Source organism: Paroedura picta, chromosome 2, assembly GCF_049243985.1.
Source record: "Paroedura picta isolate Pp20150507F chromosome 2, Ppicta_v3.0, whole genome shotgun sequence".
NCBI classification, from domain to species: Eukaryota; Metazoa; Chordata; class Lepidosauria; order Squamata; family Gekkonidae; genus Paroedura; species Paroedura picta.
Genome location: NC_135370.1, coordinates 55,869,510 through 55,892,011, shown reverse-complemented (window position 1 = coordinate 55,892,011; position 22,502 = coordinate 55,869,510). Strand labels below are relative to the sequence as shown.

At 39.1% G+C, this 22,502-nt stretch overlaps 1 protein-coding gene across 1 annotated transcript in view; it reads left to right on the top strand.

Annotated features, from left to right (window-relative positions):
• SPOPL (speckle type BTB/POZ protein like) overlaps nucleotides 1-22,502 on the top strand; it is a 37,821-nt gene that overhangs the window by 7,449 nt on the left and 7,870 nt on the right. Inside the window, exons 2-7 of the mRNA XM_077320184.1 lie at nucleotides 6,990-7,127; nucleotides 13,146-13,267; nucleotides 15,659-15,810; nucleotides 18,094-18,221; nucleotides 21,348-21,525; nucleotides 21,608-21,663. Coding sequence (XP_077176299.1) covers nucleotides 7,050-7,127; nucleotides 13,146-13,267; nucleotides 15,659-15,810; nucleotides 18,094-18,221; nucleotides 21,348-21,525; nucleotides 21,608-21,663 — 714 coding nt within the window. The 5' untranslated portion in view covers nucleotides 6,990-7,049. The remainder of the gene's footprint in view (nucleotides 1-6,989; nucleotides 7,128-13,145; nucleotides 13,268-15,658; nucleotides 15,811-18,093; nucleotides 18,222-21,347; nucleotides 21,526-21,607; nucleotides 21,664-22,502) is intronic.

The window sequence follows — 22,502 nt, the reverse complement described above, 5'->3', positions numbered from 1 at the left end:
CCCTTCCTGAGTGAGGAATTGGGGCTAAACTATCAGGGTGGACCATTCCTGGCTGAGGGCCATCTCCTATTGGGGGAATATTCGGGGGGGGGGGGATGAGTTGTCTGCATGCAGTTTGAGTTGATTGGCCCTCATTGGCATAGCACAATTTGAACTGATTGCCCCTCATTGGCAGAGTGCAATTTGAACTGATTGGCCCTCATTGGCAGAGTGCTTTCTTTCTATTGGCAGCACACCCCAGTAAGGGCCAATCAGGTAGGAAATGAGTTGTCAACTTGAGCTTTATTATGTTGAAAGGAGTGGCATTCAATTTTGCTGTTGCAAAATGCAGTGAGTTCATTTGGCAGTGTTTATGATCAGCTGGAAAGAGAGATGGCAAGATAAGAAACAGGTTGTCTGTAATTCACTGTGAACTTCAGTATCCACAAAGAAAGCAAACTAACATGTTCTCAAATACAATGTATTTATATATTGGTAATCAATCCAAGTGATGTTGGCATTACATTATTTTAAAGGACAACAGCAGAAAAAACATTCTGATCATACACCATACTCACTAGTATAAACAAATATTTGCTTGGTGTAGTGGCTAGGAGTGTGGACTTCTAATCTGGCAATCTGGGTTCGATTCCCCGCTCCCCCACATGCAACCAGCTGGGTAACCTTGGGCTCACCATAGCACTGATAAAGCTGTTCTGACTGAACAGAAATATCAGGGCTCTCTCAGACTCACCTACGGGATGTCTGTTGTGGGGAGAAGAAAGGAAAGGCGAATATAAGCCGCTTTGAGACTCCTTCGGATAAAGAAAATCGGCATATAAGAACCAACTCTTCTTCTAGAAATCAGAGGTTTGTTAAGTGAAGAAAAACAAAGCTTGTGGGATGGCCGTTTTAGCTGAGGCATTCTGGTGGGCAACTGGAGAATGAATTCTCACTAAATTCAGGGTGATTAGACTAAAGCTGCATTCAGTAATATGCTGAAGGCCGAGACCTACAGAAATATTTTAATGTTCTTTTATTCGTGAAGGTATCTCTATATTGTCTTTTGGCCAGACTTAAAGACAAAATTTATGTAGGCTATCCTGAGCACTTGGGGAAGGGTGACATATAAAACTGATAAATTAATAAATAATTCAAATTATAGTGAAAGTTCTCATATTGAATTAAAAGCAGATAAAAACTATATTTTCAGTAATAGTTTATGGACCAGAGTTAGGGATATTGGATCAAATGTCTAGACTTCTTGTTCATATTAAAATACAATCAGGCCACTGCATGATTCTGGATGTTCTTGGCCATTGGAGTACATGAGATACAGTGCAGAATGAACTATGCCAGTTCTAGAATAAAAGTATAGCATAATCTGATGAACATTGCTTCACCAGATATCTGATCTAGATTATTTAAATCTGTTCTAGGAAGAAGCGCTTACCTTTTGTAATCAGAATAGCAATACACAGAATTAATTACCAATAACATCAGTGTGTGATTTCCTTGAGATTTGATTGGCAACTATGTTCCTCCACAGGTATTAAGATCAATTTCAGTATTTGTGTTTTCTTGCCTAACCTTAGAGAAGAAGAAAAAGTACACGCAAGACCAGGACACTGAAATTCTTTTTATCAGTATTTGAATCATTGGTTACACTTTAGAAGTAGAAATCTAATGCATCTGTAAAATAGGACCAGATTGACTTATTGAACACAAAGTGGCACATGAAAGAAAGTCTGTAGTTCTAGATGGGCTATCTCTCCCTCCACAAATAAAGCATTTTCTCCATGAAACATAGCATAAACTGGAAGCACAATGCACATGAGGAAAAAGCAGGCTGAGATGTTGAAAAAACACGTGTTGCATGATTGACTTCAGTACAATTTGAAAGGGGTTTTGTAAGTTTAGCACAGAAGAATTTTCTACCATTCCTTTCTATTACTGGATTTTGAAAAAGAATGCTGGTGCAATTTGGGATGATTGCACTGCAATCCTATAGGTGTGTATGCAGCACTAAGAAGTGTTCCTGAAATCCTGTATGCCTTTCACGATCATTTATAGTCTATCAGAGTAAATAAACAGATCAGAAAAGCTTTTACTTGGAAAGCGTTAACCAATTTTACATCTGTTCGCCTTTATGCAGCACACATGAGTGTGTACTCTATTCACAGCTCTTAAATATTTAGTCACTTGCTTTGTAAAGGCCTGTGGCCATATACAATAAAAAATATTTATATCTCTTGAATCACTAGTGATAAATTGATTTGTCCTTGAGATATAGTTGTAGAAATGGAAAAATGTGAATGTAGATTTTATGAAACAGACTATAACATCCCTTTTTTGTTCTAAGCATAATGCAATATTGTTACACTGTTTCTATGCCTGTTTGGAATTCTTACATTGGTCCCCATGGGCATAGGTTGTCTGGAAATGGACATAATAAATATTGTATTGGGGATATTTATAGTATTTGATTGTATTCTTTAATATAACCATTTTAGGATATAGTTGAATGTATACTATACTAGACGTCTTGGTGGTGGAGGAACGTCACAGTTTGTTTTTCTGTCTTTGCAAAGTCTAATTATTCATATTAATAAAACTAGACACAATGTTGAAGGTGAATTGCCCATGTGTGTCATATTAGGCTCGGGTGTGCTAGCCTGAACACTTAAATTACTGAACATTTTCATCAGAAGTTGTCTTAATGATCTAAACCAGAACTTTATTTTTATACTGACATTGTTTGGCCACTAAGTGTGTACCATTAAGACAAGAAATAATTTTAAGCAAAAATATGAAATTTCAACTGGAGGTAATGTGCCAGCAGATCTGCTGCCACAATAGAGATTTGTGGTTTATTCATTTCTGTTTCTACCACATTTCTCTGCTTTAGTTAAACATTGAGATGGTTAACCCTGTGCTCTTCTAGAGATGCCCATTTTATCCAACTTCAAAATAAGCTTCTTGTTCCCAAGGCACCAACCAGATGCATTGAAGTAGTTCACTGCAAACATCTGAAAAGCAGATGTTGCATACCTCTTCAGATCCGATCCATCATTAATAGCCTCCCTGTGCTGTCCTATGAACTGTGAAAGAGAGCCTGACAGTAGCAGACAATTGTGAAGTACTTTGACAGCTCTTCATCTTAATCTCACTGTTATATTGTACATTCTGGGTCTCTAGTGTGTATTGGCTTTGATCTTGAAAGGGACATTATCAGTCTTGTAATACAAATAGAACAATGGGCTGCTAAGCATTAATAATGACAGCAGAAATTTAAAATTAGATAAGAGACCTCTTGAGGCCAATTCAGGTTCTTATTTCAGGTTGTGGAGTTGTTTGCCACAAGCAGAAGCTGCTGGTTATCTGTGGCACTGCTAGCCCACATTGAAGCATTTTTAAGAACTCTGTTGGTGAGATGTCCATAGCTACCTTTTGAATGCTACTCCAATAGAATTTAGAAAGCATTGCCTTGCAATTACCCCCAGACCTTCCCATATTTGCTTCTTTTATTCCTCTTCTTCCTCCACAGTGGGGTCTCACAACGGCTTATATCATTCTCCTTTACTCCATTTAACTTCACAATAATCATGTGTGAGTTTATGGTTTGTCCAAGGTCACCCAGAAGCTTCTGTGACAAAGTAGAAATCTGAACCTGGGTTTCTCAGGTCCTAGTTTGACGCTCATCTGTTGACAGAATTTCTGCCTTAAAGCTTCAAGTTCCTATAAATCAGCGGTTCTCAACCACTCTGTCTTGGCGACCCCAGCGGCAGGGGCAGTGTGCGAGCGTGCACACGCATTCATGCACACGCACAGGCGCAAAACAATCAGGGCGGCATAGAGGGGCCATGGCTCCTCCGCTGCCAGCCACCACCACCCACTGCCACTTTCCAGCCGCTTCAGAGTGACAGGGTGACGATCAGAGCTGCCATGGGGGGGCGGCTGGTAGGTGGGTGGTGAGGGGGGTGAGGAGGGGCCACGGTGCCCAGAGGAGCCTTCTGGAGAGGCCGTCCCAAGGGCAAGGCTTGACGGTGGTGTGGCACGGGCAGACGGGATGCATCGTTCTGGGCCAGCAGCACCACTCCCCGCTGCCTCCTGCTGCTGCCACAGCAGAGCTTTCTCACCACCTACCTAATACAGGAAATGTGATTGTAAGCTGCTTTGAGACTCCTTTGGGTAGTGAAAAGCAGGGTTAAAAACCAACTCTTCATCATAATACCAAAGTTAAAAATTTTTAACCTTATTTATTTTAGTGCCAGATATTTTAGGGCATATGCTTAGTGTCTCTGTTGAAATTAGTGGCCTGAAATACTTGGCTCTGGCTGGATTGTGTTCATTATAAATGTAATTATACACTACTAAAATATTAAAGATCAACTTTAGATATAATTTAATAGTAGCTAACATTACTTAGGCCTCTAGTTCACTTTTTGCATTAAACATGGTGGGAAAGTCCTGGCAGAGCAGCTAGATTTTCCCCACAAATTAGCCACAGAAGCCTCACAGCTAATATCCAGTTTATTTTAAGACAATCCTCTGGATGTCAACAATCATATTGTTTTAAATAATTGTGTTCTTGATGCTTCATCACAAATTTTCCACCAATCCTGCTCTAGCCATCTCAGCTTCTGTGTCTGTAGCTCTGGTGTATACCAAGGGGCTGGTTTCAGATGGGAGGTGAGAGGGAGTTGGGGAGAAATTGCATCATTGACTTCAAAGAGTCAGTCATGCCAATCCTCCATCAACTCATCAATTGAGTTCCCAGTGGGGAGGTTCAGGTCCCACAGAGCATTCTGGAATCCTATTGGATCCATAGGTCTCCTTGAGCAAGTGTAAATCCACTCCCCACCTATACAGGGAGAAGGTGGTATGTCAATCCAAGCTTTCAGGATATAGTGATGGTGCACTGGTAATTTGGACTGGGCCAATATTTATCCCCCTAACAAAGATCAGGTCCAAGGTGTGACTGGAAAGGAAAAGGGCAGAACAGGAAGCACGCTTACCCATCCTGGCCAGGACAAAACTGACCACCGCACCCCAAGCCAGGAATTTAGGGGTGACCATGGATGCCTCGCTGACCATTAAGGCACAGGTCAAGAAAGTAGCCCACCTTGCATTTTCCCATCTTCATCAGGCTAGGCTACTAGTATCTGTCTTCCCAACACCTAGCCATGGTGATCCATATGACAGTCATCTCCAGAATTGATTTCTATAACTCACTCTATGTGGGCCTTCCCTTGTCTCTGACTCGGAAATTGCATCTGGTGCAAAATGCGGTTGATAGAGTCCTCATAGGAACACCTTGAAGGGCCCATATCCAACTTGTGCTGAGGCAGTTGCATTGGTTGCCAGTTGTGGCCCAGATCAGATTCAAGGTTCTGGTTTTGACCTCTAAGGCCCTTCATGGTCTGGGACCCCCTTAGGGCTTTGCGCTCTGTGGGTATCAACATGCTGGTCAGCCCCAACCACAAAGAAGCACACCTGACCTTGACCAGGGCCAGGGATTTTCGTTCATGTCCCCTATCTGGTAGAATGAACTCCCAGAGCACTTCCTCTGGGTTTATGGATGAGGCCAGTACAGGGGGAAGAACTGATGCCCCCCTTCCACAAGGAAGACACAGCACCAAATTCTGGAACATCATCGGTGCTGGGCAGCTTATGTAGCCCTTTGACACCCCTGTTGTACTGCTGTGGGAGTGGGTTTTTTTTCTTTTTACCACCATGTTATGCTGTGTGAATATTAATTCTAATGGGGTTTTATTCTATGTGTGGGGGTTTACTGTGTAACCTGCCACGAGCCAGCTTGCTGAGAGTGGCAGGTAAAAACTCTAATAAAATAAATAAATAATATAAGATTTACTCTGTGATTCTGAAGCAAGTGGTTCAATCTGTCTTCCTACTGCAGTGATGTTTTTCATGGCTGGTGGGTTAATAGTTATCTGCTTTTTGCTTTGGATGAAGCAAGAATTTTAGTATTGTTAAGCATGCTCCATTTGTTCTACTGATCTGCTTATTTTGTAGTTTTGGAGAATGTAGTAGATAAATAAGAGTGGCCTACTTAGGAGAAGATTTGAACAGTTTTCCTGATTGAGGAGATTGTATTTTGTCAATAACTTCATTGCATAGGGTATTGTAAAATCCATATATATGTACAGAATAATCTTCCTTTGCTATTTGATAACATCTTCATAAATTAATCAATCCTTTCAGTCCTCTTAATTGGTCAGTATTTTCAGTAGTAGCCTAAGTTCTACCATAGTTAAAACATTACTTATAACTATAATAAGTTCTATACTTTCCAGGACTCAGCTCATTGCTGCTTTGGAGGCCTTGGGGCTCAGGGAAGCAGGCAAGGTGACCATGTGGAGTTGCCGTGTGGCCAGGTCTGAAGACAAGGGGCTGGGTGTAAGCATGGCTGAAGTCCGTTGGGTGTGGGGAGGGGAGCAGGTGGCCTGGTGGTCTTACCTGCTCACCACTCTACAATTTAGCCAGGTGTTGTGAGCCCTTTACTTTGTCTGTTCACTGCATGTGTATGCATGTTCATGAACGTTACAGCTTTTGGTCTTTTGGGCATGGAGAGCGATCCTGTTGGTTAGGAAGGAGGTGCCTGCATGCCTACATCCAGCAATTATGTATGTCGGGTCTTGGAGTAGAGCCAATTCAATTGCATGTCCAGTTTAGGGGATGATCAACACCAGGTTGCAAGGAAACCACACAGCGTCTGGTATCCATACAGCTCCTGGAGGGTTGCCACTCCCTAGTAGCACTCCATGAGGCACACTGGTGGTGCAGGGATGCATCAAGTGGCAGGCCAAATATGGGATCTGTCCTTATCTGATGTCAGCACTCTTATGTTTGTGACCAATAAAAGCTGTGACCTCTTTACTCTCCATATCAATGTGATCTGTGTTAATTCCTCACCTGGAGGCCCTCTATGCTCATGTGGCTCACAAATAACACTAATATTTTATTTGTTTTCATCTTAATATTTACAGGAAGAACACTGAACAGCTGAATTTCTGCATTCATACCGTAAATTCTGCAATAAAGTGGGGATGTCAAGGGTTCCCACACCTCTACCACCTGGAGAGATGTCCAGTGGACCTATAGCTGAAAGCTGGTGTTATACACAGGTAGTGATCATATCTTCTGTATATTTATATTTGATGGTATATTCAACATCTTTGTTTTATTTCTGTAAAATGGGAATTTTCCAGCTTTACCTCTCACTAGTAATTATGACAGTCTTGGAAGGGGCAATACAAGAAAGTTATGCTACCGTAGCCAGAAGGCAAAACGATGAACTGGGGATAACTTCAGAAAAAAAGCAGACTTTCTACAGATTGCTCTTGAAGTGAACAATTGATGGTAGTAGCAAGAATACCGTAGGACCGAAGAGCCTCTGGGAGATTTTTAGCATTTGAAAATTGCTGATTTAGCTCACTTAGCCTTTTAGTATTGATCAGCTGGTTGATATTCCCACTCTTTGAGACCATCTAATTCTTCAGAGAACTAGTATGTTCCCGCATGAGGTAGGGGAGGGGGTGATGTTCATTCATACTCAAGGATAGTGATCAGAGGAAAGTGGTCACTATCAACACACTCAACTGCATAGAAGTCCAAAAATGCACCTTTTCAATTTAAAGTATATAAAGACATAATTGATAATGCTACTACCCCAAGTGGAACTAAATGCAGGTTTGCCGGGAGAATCTTGAGGTGGTAGAATACAGAAATTAGCCAAAAAGACACTGACAGCATTAACTTGAGGGTTGCTAGAGTGCCTTATAGACAGGAAGAAATTAGGGAGGGAATCATTTGGATCAAAGCCCACAGCCTTGCAATAGAGTTGGTCATTCTTCCCAATCCTAGCATTAAAATCCCTTGCAATCAAAAGTTCTGCCAAAAGGCATTTTAGCTCAAGGACCCTTTGGGGTCGAAACTTGTTTGGTTCATTCTGTGTTGGTATATTTCATGTGTAGTTAGACATGTGATGTTTTAAAATTATGATGACTATGTTTTTAATATGATGAATTAGTGTATGTAACAAAAATTTAAAAATTTTAAAAATTATTTTTGCAGCTCAACCTTTAGATTCCTTATTGGGACATGGGGGTAATTATACATTCATTACACACAATCTTAAAGAAGACAATTTGAGAAGAAATGCTTGGCTAGAGGACAGAAAGAAAACAGGATAGGCTCAACTTTTAGCTGTTTTGAGACCAAGCAATGCAAGCCTGCTCTGTAACATCCCCCATGCCCAGTTTTAGAAGCCAAACATGAACAAGAAGTTCTCCCTGGACCCAAGTTTCTTGGAGTAGAATGGTGTCAAAACATCTGAGAAAGTCCAAAAATCAAGGTTGCCAGTTTTTAATCTGCCATCCAGCAATATTCCAGAGTAGTATTTTAAAGGCTAGAATTTGGTTCTGTTTAGATAGTCAATCTCAGTTAATTTTTCCAAGGAGCCATCATAATTTAAAAATAACAGTCCTGCCATTCATGATAATTTTAGGTGGATTCAACAAAGATGATTCTTTTGTAGGCAAACAAGTTGGTCTACGTGTCTGGAATATACTGAGACTACAGAATTGTGTGTGTTGTTTAATCTTTCTTCCCCACCATTAGTTTTAACATGGAATTTAAAGCTATTATCAGAAAATATATAAGTAGACGATTTGGTGGCGTCAGAAATACTCATCGGTTTGGCTTTAGCAGAGATCGGGCCAACTTTAGCTATGTTTCAAGCATTCCTTCATCAGTTTCATCAGGACATGCCCTTGAACAGCTTCAACTTCAAGCATTATTGTATGATCTTTTATTAAATGGTCCATGTGTTCTCTACTGAGCTGAATCAGGTGCTTGTCAGGGTCACATCTTTTGGCCTTGTCAGACAAGAAGCTTTTCATAGCCTGGCTAAGCCATCCCCTCAATCCAAAATAGGATTGACATTTACATTACTTAGGGTTTCCCATTTTGCCTTTGTCATCTAATTTGGAAGAAAATATTTAAAGGAGCCTGCAGTTAAGTGCAATTTATGCAAAACGTATCCACGATGGAGAAAAAATTCCTCTGCTCATTTTGGGATGTGGATTTGCAAGGGCTTGCCTCCATTCAGCAGACTGATTGTCCTTTCAGCAGACTTTGCTAGAGATGGCCTTCAGGACCACCAAAGTATTGTCAGCCAAAAGGGGAACTGGGTCAGAATTTAGTAAATAGCTTGCATCTGATGAGATCACAGGATCACAAGTAAGGGAACAAAGATTAGGGAGCAAATGTTTAGAAAATTTCACAAAAACTCTGGAGGGAAAAATTTCAAAGGAAGCAAAAAAAGTTACATTTTAAGTAGCATCAAAGGGATGGTTGAGTTTTCAAATATTAACATTATTCTCAAGCCAGATTTAAAATATGAAGGGTATTCACTGATAAGATCAATACAATGAAATTATGTTCTGGGTAACTGACTCAGTGAGAGGTGAATTTTGATATTAGACTTCTGTTTCAATGATTCAATGCACCATGAAGCACTTTTTGGTTGCTGAGTAAACGGTGAGCTGATTCAGCTGCTCTGAGTTTCCCAGCTTCATTCCTATGAGACTCAAAGTGATTTTTTCTTCCCAGAATTAAGGGAGTGGGTGTCACAGGCGAGGATTCTTTCAACTTCGAGCATAGTGCACATTCCACTGAGATGGAAGAGCAAAAAGAGGGCTCCTGGAGAAAAAAATTAACGTCTAATTTTAAGGAGTCTTATGTTGCTAGATAGAATTTGTTTAAAATAGCTACCACAGTTTCTTCTATAAGGAGGCAATAGTTCCCAATAAGTTTCAAATAATAATTTTTCAAGTCAACGTTTGACCTTCATCTCTCTGGGAAACACCCTTCTAAGCTTTCAATTGGGGTTAAAGGAACTTGCTGGTGAATTGAGGAATCAGTACTCTTAAATGAGTCAAGATTGCCTAATAAGCAGTCAGTAATACACCTTAAAGTTCCAGGTTCACCTCCCAAAGCTTCAGAAATTTCAGAAATATTGTGCGTGGATGGAAGAGGAGAAGCAGAAGATATACTTACTGGGTGTTGTTTGTGTGAGGCTGCTTTGTAAGGTTTGAAGGACCCATGCTTGGAAATACTTCTTGCACACTTCTTTTTCCTCCCCATTATTTTTAATTCCAATTAAATGACTTTTGTGCTAGAACACTTTTGGCATTCTTGGACAAGCAGTATATAAAATGAAGAAATATTTTCCATGCTGCTACCAGGAGCAAACTGTCAGATAAGATGACTTGAAGATTTTTTAAAGGTTAAAATTTGACAGTGCAGACTAAAAAGCTTCTCATTATTTACTCTTTGCAAAAGCCAAGACAAAGCAAAAGGTAAAAGGAATAAAATTAAACTCCACACTAGGTAAGAGCAGTCGGTCCAATACCATTTGACCTCACTCTTCAACATCACCGGTAAATTAAATGTTTAATTAATCAATTGACCATTGAAAAGGCTACCTCCTGAATTATTAAAAAATCACCTAGAATGGTTGACCCATCCTCTGGCTATTGTTTTCACTCCAATACATAAAACTAGAATCTTGCCTGATCAGTGTATTAATTCTGTACTAGTACAGGTTTTTTTATTTTAAAAAGGTGATCCTAAATTGCCAGGGAACTACCACTCTATTAGCCTACTTTCAGTCATGGGCAAACTCTGTGCAAGGCACTTGCTGAGTAAGTTTACTGCCTGGATGTCTGATCAAAATCATTTGGCCCAGCTAAATTTACCCCGGATAATTGGGTTGCCCATTCCCATTTGGTAGAGAAATACAGTGGAGACAATTTATTCTCTGTTTTCCTTGATCTAAGGATGCTTTCAATTTTATACCTAGGAATCTTCTGTGAAATAAGTTGAACATGATAAGAAAGGGTAAACATTTACTTTTCCTTATCTGCAAACTACGTTCTTCCACTAGCTGTCAAGTTCAAAATAGTCTACTAGGTCAGTGGTCCCCAACCTTTTTATCACCAGGGACCACTCAACGCTTGACAATTTTACTGAGGCCCGGTGGGAGGGGGGTAGTTTACTCCTCTACTCTCAACCACTGCCCTAATGCTCTCTGACTCTGGTCGCTATGGTAATGTTTAAACATCCCTTCAAAATAAGATACAGACATGCCACAACAATGAACATAAGGAACATTTTATTTTCATGGAAATTTTAACTCATGACAATGACAAATCAATGGGAACCCTGAGCTTGTTTCTCTGCAACAAGATAGTCCCATCTGGGAGTGATGGGAGACAATGACAACCGAAGTGTGTTGTAAAGGGCCGGGGGGATGAATAAAGGGACGGGGGGGGGAAGAAAGCATCCTTCGCGGCCCACCTCCAATTAGTCGACGGACCACATGTGGTCCGCAGCCCACAGGTTGGGGATCGCTACACTAGGTAATTTAACACATAATGTTCTTCTTAGCAGGGAGGATGCATTTTGACTTCTTATATATAGCTCATGTCTCTCTTCATCGAGTGTCTTCCCCCCCCCTTCTCTCACTGCCCATAGTAGGGCGAAGGTCAGTCCTAGAGGAGATAAGCCCTGATTGCTCCTTAGAAAGCCAGTTCCTGAAGATGAAACTTACCATATTTGCCAGCGTATAAGACGATTGGGCATATAAGACGACCCCCCAACATTTCCACTCAAAATATAGAGTTTGTTACATTACATTACAGTACTATGGGCAACTATGGGCAGCTATGTCTGTCCCAACTGAAGTGCACCCGGCGTATAGGATGACCCCCCCCCCCACTTGGAGGCATGTTTTTCAGGGGGGGAAGTAGTCTTATACGCCAGCAAATACTGTAAATACTTTGGCCACCTCATGAGAAGGAAGGACTCCCTGGAGAAGAGCCTAATGGTGGGAGCGATTGAGGGCAAAAGAAGAAGGGGACGACAGAGAATGAGGTGGCTGGATGGAGTCACTGAAGCAGTCGGTGCAAACCTAAATGGACTCTGGAGAATGGTAGAGGACAGGAAGGCCTGAAGGGTCATTGTCCATGGGTTCGCTATTGGTCGGACACGACTTCGCACCTAATAACAATAATAACAAGACTTAATTGAAGAGCATTGCATCAACACAGGGGAAACTGTACTAGCTCTCTTTTCCAAACGGGACCTTTTACTTGATAAGCTTAACTCATTATAACAATTTTTGGACAAATTCCAGCATGAAGTTAAATATCACTTCTAGAGATATTAGGAGAAATAAATGGAAAACCCCAGGCATGTTCACTTTGTTTTCATAGGAGCATAAGTTAAAATCCTCTGATGGGGAATGTCTCCTTTTGTAATGCTGAAGTTGTACTTTATAATTTATGCTAATAAAATTACTGAACTGAAATAAAATTTATTTTTCCCTTGTATCCATATACTTAGCAGAGAATTTTTCAGTATTTGGTTCTGTCCAGTTTTAACTAAAACTTTGTAAATTACCTTTTTGACACATAGGCCTCTTTACAGCTGGAAATCTTTCCTTTTTCCTTCACTGCAGCCTTTCGGCTTTCAAGTTCTTAGTGAGATTCTGACTTGAGTCCAGAGTTAGGGGTTCGTGGATTTTCCAAGGCATGTTTAGATATATGTGCAGGCATAATCCTTTAGTACAGGACAGAATGAACCACTGCTCTGAAGTGCAACTACGTCTGTGTTACAAGGCATTATGTAAAATGGATCGGGGGGGGGAGGTTCCAAATGTCTTAATCAAGATTCGTTCAAGTTCCCCATCCCTATTAAAAACATTCAGACCCTTTAAACTCTCAGAACTCAATTTTCAGAGTTCGAGGGACACTCCTTTCCCATTATGATTTAAATTAACACTGGGAGATCAATAAAAATCTATTACTGTTTGTGATATCTTTATTTTTGGAATATAGATTTCCTGGTTTTTTAAACTAGGATCTCCTGAAAGACATGCTGGTATACATAAACCTTGGTTTGTTTGTTTGTTTTTAGAATTTTCCTCCAACATAAATTTCAGTATCTCCTTTATATTTCTTCTTACACAGTGTAAACTGTATAACTGAATTTACTTAGGATTTGTCAGTCACTAGTTGAACGTTAGGTTGGAGTAAAGTTAATTTATATTGACATGATTGTCTGTATCTCTTATTCAGGTTAAAGTTGTAAAATTTTCTTATATGTGGACCATTAATAACTTCAGCTTCTGTAGAGAAGAAATGGGTGAAGTTTTAAAGAGCTCTACCTTTTCATCAGGGCCAAATGACAAAATGAAATGGTAAGGTTGTATTAATTTAAAAGGGACTTTTAATTTGTTCTTTAAGTCTGTGGTGTTAAGATAATTATATATATATATATATAAAAAATAATGAGGCAAGTAAAGTTTATTGCAGAATGTCTCTATGGTATTCAGAGTTTAAAATCCCCATTTGGCATTGGGAGTGTTTTATTGTAGCCTACCTTGCAAGGTACATACAGGAAAATCCCTGGTTCTTGCCTCTGCCTTTTTGTAACAAAGTTTTACAGGCATGGATTGGTTTGACTGCCATTGCTGTTCTTGCAGCTTTATATAAGAAGTTTCTGAAGAAGTGTGTTTGCACAAAAAAGCTTATACCTTGCATAAAACGCTGGTCTTAAAGGTGCCACTGGACTCAAACTTTGTTCTCCTGCTTCAGACCAATATGGCTACCCAGCTGAATCTGTAGAATCACAAAAGTTACAGTTGTATCAAGTTTCCTTTTGCTGGAAACTGGGGGTGGGGTGGTAGTTTAAATGTGATAACACAGTTAATAATACTACTCTATGTTTGACATACTTACCGTATATACTCGTGTATAAGCTGAGTTTTTCAGCACAGTATTCACACTGAAAAAGTGCTCCTCAGCTTATATGCGGGTATATATGGTAATTGAAATAACAGCCTGCTCCCAGCCAGCCAATCATTACATTGCTTCTGCAAGCCTCCTGCAAGCTGAAGCTTGCTTGCTATGGCTGCTTGTAGTACAGCAAGGGTTTGACTGAGGGACTTTTTCTTCCCTTTCGCCTTCACTTCTTCCAAACTTCTTTTGGTTTCTGTGGGTGGGGTGGGGTGGGTTTTGGGGGTGCTTTGGGATTTACTGTTTCTCCTAAAGTTTATTTCTTCTTTTTTTCTGAGGGGCTGCATTGTTTGCCTTTTCTTCTTGGGGTTGTGTTTCTTTTAAACGTTGATAGTTCAATCTCCCAGTTTGATGGCTGTTGTACTTGTTGTAATAGGTTGCCAACTTTGGGTACTGTTGTTCTGCTCTGGTTTGCTGGCCCTCTTTTGCACTTACAGAGCTAGTTTACTGTTTTTTCTTTGAAATAAGTATTCAAAAACATTTAACCTACTGGTGCCTCAATTAATGTAAATTTACCAATAACTGCTGCATTTTCCACCCTTGGCTTATATGAGAGTCAATACATTTGCCCAGATTTTGTAGTAAAATTAGATGCCTCAGTTTATATGCGGCTCGGCTTATATGCGAGTTCCTTGGGGAAAAGATAGGATATGAATGGAGTAAAATTTTTAAAAAAGTTCTGTTTGGTCTCAACAAGTCCTTGAAGAGTTCTAAATGAGCACTGTAGCTTGTAGAATCATAGAGTTGAAAAGCCTTTCCCCTGCTCAATCCTGGATGATTAAATTTCTTCCACATGCTTAAGAGGTTCCTTATAAGTATTAGTAAACTGTTGCTAAAACATCCACTCATTTTACCCCTGGCTTTCAAAACCTACCTGAATCTTTAGCATTCCTTTGATAAATCTGTCACTTATATATGAAAAAGAAGGTTCCAAAGCCAGTGAGAGGTCAGTGAAATGAACACTCCTTGCATATCCTTCGTGAGTTTACTTGATGAATTTGCATGGTGGCTTTTAGCAGATTATACTAATCGAATACTGCATTACATAAGAGGTAGTTGCCAAGACATATGATGTGCTGTTTTTTGTATGTGGGTAATAAAAAATTAAGTGACTAAGTCTTATTATGCCACTTTTTTCCTGAAGCATTTTAAAACTGATCTCTTTATACCAGTTAATGATAAGTGTTTTTATATCTCAGTTTATTAAAGCAAAATGCACTTGGGTATGAAGATGGAAGAAATGAAGATTTTATGCAGCACAGATGTATTTTTATGACCAAAGATATAGCATATACTTAAGTTTTGCACTGAAACATGAAAAGTGCTGAGATTGCATTCATTAGCACTTGAGTTTCTGGAATATTTAACTGTTACCAAGCCATGATGGCAATTTAAAAGTTATATGTAACTAGGCAGAAGGAATATGATGACAATGTGAAAGGAGAAAGACATTGATAATGCAGTCCAAAGCAGAGTTTTGCTTTTGTAAGCCTATTGAACTTCAATGGATTTAAGAGGAGCACTTACTAAGACTGCACTATTAATCTCTCCACAAGCACTGGAGATTTGAAGGTTTTTTGTGGAAACCTTGATGCATGCTGGAAACACAAAGGTTAGAAACTTGTAGGGTGGTCTTCTCTCCTCTCCTTGCCCACCAAAAAGATAGATCCTTGAGTTTGCTCTATGTCTACAAGAACATCAGACTAGAAGTTTTGTGAATATATATCTCTGGTAAATTAGAGCTTTAAAGATCATCAACTGTGTATAATTGGTGATTCTTACATTCATCATAGGTGCCTGAGAGTAAACCCAAAAGGATTAGATGATGAAAGCAAAGATTACCTTTCATTGTATTTACTTCTGGTTAGCTGTCCAAAAAGTGAAGTGAGAGCAAAATTTAAATTTTCTCTCTTAAATGCAAAAAGAGAAGAAACAAAAGCAATGGGTAAGTACATTTCCATATTTTCCAAGACTGAGATAACTTTCAGTTTGAAAAATAAATATAGAGATGATGGCTTCAGGCTAGCTGATCATTTAAACAGCATGTATTTACTGCTTCCAAAGCAATCCCCCCTTCATAAATGACAAATCAGACCTTTTGAAAAAGGCAATAAGCATCGACTAGTTCTGTGTTCAAGTTTTATACATAAAACCAAATTAAATAGCTGTGCACTGATTTTTGGCTAGAATTTCTAGCTTTTTAAATTAATGAACTTTGAAAAGTGAAGAAGTAGGGGAGAGGTGTGTTTAACCCTTTATTCTCTAGGACAATTTCCTCAATGAAAAGTATCCCCCCTCCTGCACACATTTGGCAACAGTTTAAGGTGAGTGAGGCTTTGCATCAGAAATTCAGTATGGTGTAATGATTACAGAGTTGGACTAGAAACAGGAAAGATGCATTTGAAAATCCTTGCTTGCCATGTTCCTTTGGCCCAGTCACACACACACACACACCAGTGGTTGGGAGGCTAAAATGAAGGAGGAGAAAACTATATATGCTATTCAGAAATTCTTGGAGGAAGGGCAAGTTAAAGTGTGCTTAATAAATGAACTTCCCATGCCTTTTTGGAAACCACAAAACATTTTATGGAACCCCTCAAAGTTTTGTGATTTGACTCTGCCCCCCCCCCCCGTTTCTTGTATCCCTCCTAAGCCAGCCTTTTTACCATATAAGGATTTAACTGGTTTAATAAAGTGGTGGACCCTGGCATTATTCTTGCTCAACATATCTGATTTGAGCAGATATTTAATCATGAATAATTTTTCATTTTTGCCATTGCAAGCCCCAAAAGTAATTCTGATCTGGTTTTCATGTTATTTTTGGTATTCTCACTGAATTTTTCCTATCATATGTGCACATTTTTCAACATTATTTGCATAATAGTAAATCCACAAATTTAAGTTTATTAAATGTGAGAGCTTCTGGAGTAAGCAGGAGGGGAGAGACACATAATTATGTACATGCTCCCTAGAATCCAGATCAGCATATTTTCATGCATATGATAATATTTAATTTCTGTGTTCAGTTATGTTTTTCAATTAGGCATATTTAGTTCTCTGCCTTATGGACATGTGGTAACAAATACTAATTTCTGCTTTTAATGAGTGAAATTGCTGTAGGTGTGGTTCGATTAATGGGCCTGGGTTCAAATTCCATTTGGTGTATACTCACTGATGAGAGTTGAGAAATGATTACATTACTTATGGTACAGAAACTGAAGCTCAGCAACAATCAGTTACTGAAAAGCAACATGTCTTATTAATGCAGAGGTGCAATCCTCTGCAGAGTAATTCAAGTCTAAGGTTCTTGAAATGAGCTTAGACGGGACTGACTCTTCATAGGAATGCATGGTAAGGATTGTAAAGCATCCCATACACTAAAACGCTGTCTAAAATGTATCTAAGGAGCTAGTTACAAAATAAAAATAATTGAATTGTGTTCATGGAAATGCTGTGCTGGATCCAAACATCCCCCTCAACTGCCTGAAATGCTGTGTCAAATCCAACTCATTATCTGGGGGAATTCAGTGTTTGGACTTTATTTACACTTATTATCATCATCATCATCATCATCAAATATTCCAAGCTGCAGTAACATTTCATTAGGAAAAAAGAACACCTTTTTTTCTGTGTAATGTTACTCTTAACTGTTAAGAATATAGAGAATGGTGATGGTGTCCAGAATAAGAAACTTAGCCCCTTGGGCTTGCACTAAGTGACTTAGCCCCATGGGCTTGTACTCCAAGGCTTCTTCACACACCCCTTTTATGACTTCAGGTCATGTTGACTCAAAAGCTTCCCTCTGGAGGTTTCCCAAACTTCTGGAGTAGCTGCTTTGGCAACGGAATCTGCAGTCAGAAGAGAGGGGCTTCAGATCCCCTTTACAAGTAATGCATACTATTTTGGGATCCTGGCCATTCACTGAACGGCAGTATACTAGGCACATTTTTCCAGCTTTGATTTTTAAAAATACTACTTGCCTCAATATTGTTGTGATATTTTCTCATACAGCCTTGATCAAACCAAATTACCAATACACATTATATTCACTGAGACAATTTAATATTGCAGTGAATCACGTTAGTTATGTCTTGAAGCAAATTATACTTAGAGGCACACATCTTTTATAGAAATACATTGACTTAAGCGAGCTTTGATTTTACTTAGATTTTAAAAGGAAGACTGTTTAACTGAATGTGCTTCTTCTTTTTTGTTCATTTGCTACTAGAAAGCCAAAGAGCATATCGATTTGTTCAAGGCAAGGATTGGGGTTTTAAAAAATTCATTCGGAGAGATTTTTTACTCGATGAAGCAAATGGTCTTTTACCAGATGATAAGCTTACATTATTTTGTGAGGTAGGTAATCAACAGTACTTTTTTAAACAGAATATTGGTTTCCATGGTTATGAATGAGAAAGGGTATGTGTTAAATGTTACATTTATTCTCCTTGTGTTGAAGAAACACCCTGACAATTGTTTTTTTTTTAAGAACTTAATGTGCGACCTTAATGTGTTTAAGTCTTGTATATTGTTCTTAAAGAGGCTTAGGAAGAAGTGAACCAGAGCTGAAGACTTTCTGTGGTTTCATTGAATAGTTCAATGGGGAAGATTGGAAGAAAGCGACACTTTTTTGAACTTGAGTAACGTTATATGAATTTCAAGTGCCCTGACATTTACCTGGATGTTTCTTTCTTTCAGAGGATATCAGTTACATTCTACTAGTGCTTGGGTAATTCTTGAGGTCCACTTCTTGATACAGTCCTACCCTAAGATTTATTTCTGTTATTGGGATTTCCTCTTACTGCCAAACAAAGTAGCTTTAACGCTTAGTCATCAGATTGAATAATTGTGAATACCTGCCTAGTTATTTCATGTGATAAAGCTAGAACCGTTTTGAGGTATAGTTAACCTGATTCCACATCAAGAAATTATAAGCCCTTGTCTCATTTCTGGGTAATTTTGTAAATATCTAAGGAGCTGTATTGGATTGCTGCTGGTTGCTTATCAAGCCCAGTGCTTGACTGTTCAGAGTTCTTCAACATCATGGATAAAGAAAGGATTCACTTCGGGACCTAATAAATGCAAAGACGTGATCTGTCACCTGTATAATTTGTCCACCCATAGATTACTGGCATTCAAGTTCCAGCGCTAGTTTAGAATAAAGGTAAAGGTATCCCCTGTGCAAGCACTGGGTCATGTCTGACCCTTGGGGTGATGCCCTCTAGCGTTTTCATGGCAGACTCAATACGGGGTGGTTTGCCAGTGCCTTCCCCAGTCATTACCGTTTACCCCCCAGCAAGCTGGGTACTCATTTTACCGACCTCGGAAGGATGGAAGGCTGAGTCATCCTTGAGCTGGCTGCTGGGATTGAACTCCCAACCTCATGGGCAGAGTTTTCAGACTGCGTGTCTGCTGCCTTACCACTCTGCGCCACAAGAGGCTCTTTAGTTTAGAATAGCCCTAAAAAAATTGATCAATCCTGCTGAGGTAAATTCCAAATAGAAATGTGAGCTTATACAAAACCAGTACTTCGGCAGTTCTCCCCTGCATGTTTTCTAACTTTTTGCCAGAGTTCAGTCCTTTCTGTGTGGATTTCCAGTTTCAAATTAGTTCCATTTTGAAGATGACATGGTACTGTTGATGGTTCAAAGTATTAGATGACAGATCTTTAAGGATGGATTAGTAATCTGAGGTTTTTTTTGCTGATGTGCTTTTGATACTGGCATTTGTCCCCTTCCAAGGCAGTTTGTGTCTAGAGAAGTCACGCAGAAAGAAGATGCAGACTGAAGGAAACTGTTTACTATTCATATACAGTTTGAAATTCACCAGTGGCAATGGAGACAATGAACTTTTCCTTCCCTGGTTCCCTAACACAGTTCTGAATAGTACATGTTGATGTTAATTGAATCTCAATAATGTAGACCTTTGGCTTTCCACAAACTGATAACGTTTCTGCAGCAACCATCTCTTGACAACATTAGATATTTAGAAGTAAATTACGTCACTCTTCAACCTTGGGCCTATCAACAGAGCCTAACAAAATTGAGACAAATCTTACTACTCAGGAGGATTTGAGCAAGTGCACATTACTCAGAATAATTGAAAAACTTGATGAATGTTGATTCTCTGGTGGAATATATTGTTAGTCTTGGGGGGAAGTACTTGAGAAATAAAATGCAAATAGCTCTGTATTATGTCAGTAACCTAAATTGCCTTAGTGAAATCCAGTAAGGCTACTTATGTTACTTAAAAACTGAATCCAGTGAAGAAGGTTATGATCCCAGTACAGTGAGTGTTAAATATACATTGGCAGGTTATCACTGTCTGCTGTGGACTGATTAGGGGCTTAGGGGGATGATAGATTCACAGCTAACAAGTTTGCTTTGATCTTTGTATTTACCAGAAATGTGTACAAAAAATTCTTGGCAATATTACAACTTAATTATGTGTCATTATGCTGTGTAGGAAGAATAATTTAAATGTGGCCCTTGAGACTAAGTGGTGCAAATATATTGTATCTTATTTTAGTTAGACAGACAAGCTAAATTAGGTATGTGATGAATTCGTTATGAATGCAATTATTCAGTTGATAAGTGGATGTAACACATATCTGGGTCTGAAAAGATCCTTAGACTTTTTATAAAATATTCCCAATTCAAATTGTTTATGCTCCTGGCCAAACTTGTTTTGGAAGCAAATATTAATTAGGATAGGGGTTGAGCGATGGGGAGTAAAATGCAATGCATTTTGTTCCTAGTTCAAATGGACAGAATCAGTTTTTGCAAAAAATATTCCTGTCAGATCAGCTCAGTTAATAGTGGGTCTGAGCCACTAGCTTTGAATCTTGAAACATTCCCTATTTATGAAAAGTTATGGAGTCATGATAATGTGGCCTCCAGAATAGAGGCCACTTTTTGGTTGAACACCTCAGATGAAAGTAATGCTGCTACTCTTGTACTTTGACATAGCCAAAACCACTTCCTTCTGAACTTTGGTCCACTTATATTGTATTTTGTGTTGTGGTAACCTTAAAAACAACATAAAACCATTTGTTAGCTGAACTTGTGGGTTAGCTATAAAAGAATTATTGAATGTTGTGTCCTAAGCTGCTTGTACCAAGCTTATCTTTCTTGATTTGCTGCTAAGCTCAAGTTTCCTGCTTTCTTATATTAGCTCAGCTAGAGGATGAGCCCCTGAGAGTATATGTGTATTGCATATTACTATGTTGCTTTCAAAGATGTTTGCTAATCTTTTGTCCAATATTAACATGCTATAGTAGATACTGTAGACTTGTCAGACAAATGGGCAAGCCAGAGCTTGTGGGGTGAACTGTTTTGTGATTACTTCCCTTTGGTCTTGCATAATCGTAGTATAGGCATTATTTGAATTGAATGGTGGAACTATTTGAATTGAATTGAGTGATGGAAGCTATTGCATCAGGATTTTTAGCACTTTGACTGTTACTCCACTATTTTCTGTTAGGTAAGTGTGGTACAGGATTCGGTGAATATATCAGGACAGTCCAATACGAATATGTTAAAGGTACCAGAATGCCGACTCGCTGAAGATCTAGGAAATCTCTGGGAGACAACAAGATTTACAGATTGCAGTTTTTATGTAGCAGGGCAAGAATTCAAAGCTCATAAATCTGTTCTTTCAGGTACTTTCTACTTTTTATATCCTAATTTTAATGAAACATGTACCATCTCGGCATGTATTAATACATATGTTTCTTGCTACAGCTCGCTCACCAGTTTTTAATGCAATGTTTGAACATGAAATGGAGGAAAGCAAAAAAGTGAGTGAATTTTATTCCTTGACTTAATAAATTAAGGGAATTTTTTTCTAGAAGCATGTTAAGTCTTGATTTACAATAGGGTTGCAGTGTTTGGCTCTATTAACTGAAATTCTTGGCATGAAAGTTGCCCAGTTTAATCAAGTAGTAAATTTTATGTAATTTTTTAATACATGTACTTACAAAAATGATGGATAGAAGGTGTTCATCTTAGAAGAGCATTCCCTTTCCCTGTGGCTTATAGGAGGGAATGACTCTTTACAATGGCACCATGTGAGTAATTTCAAAATATAGGAAGTGTACTTCCTATACCATTATCTATTTAAAACTTATTTTGTTGACTAACATTTTTAGCATTCAATCAGCCTAGTGTAGGTGCTTATGCACCTAGCAGCACACTGGGGTGGGGTGGGGGTCTAGTTATTTATGAAGCAGATGCTGCAAATGTGCTACAACAACCTTACAGAGAAAACCATAAGGCTACCATAGCTACTGCTCCTGGCCTGTAGAAAAATCAATCTGCTAGTTTCATAGAAGTTAAGTCTGTGGCTTGGGTCCCATGTGCAAGTTTAGCACATGTTAGGTAGCACCTCCTGCAGAGCACACTTCCTCTTCCATTCACACATGCACTCTGAGAATCTTTGATGCTGTGGAAATGAAAGTTTCTATCACTGAATACTTCCGCTGTCAAGTGTAGTTGGAACTTGTTTATAGGATTCCCATCATTGTCTCCCATTCTTTGCTGGATGGGAGGCTGAAAATATAGTTCCTCTAGTTTAGGCCTGAAAAGCATGCTTAATCTCATAATGTGTTCAGGCATCAAAAGTGGAGAGAAGAAACTT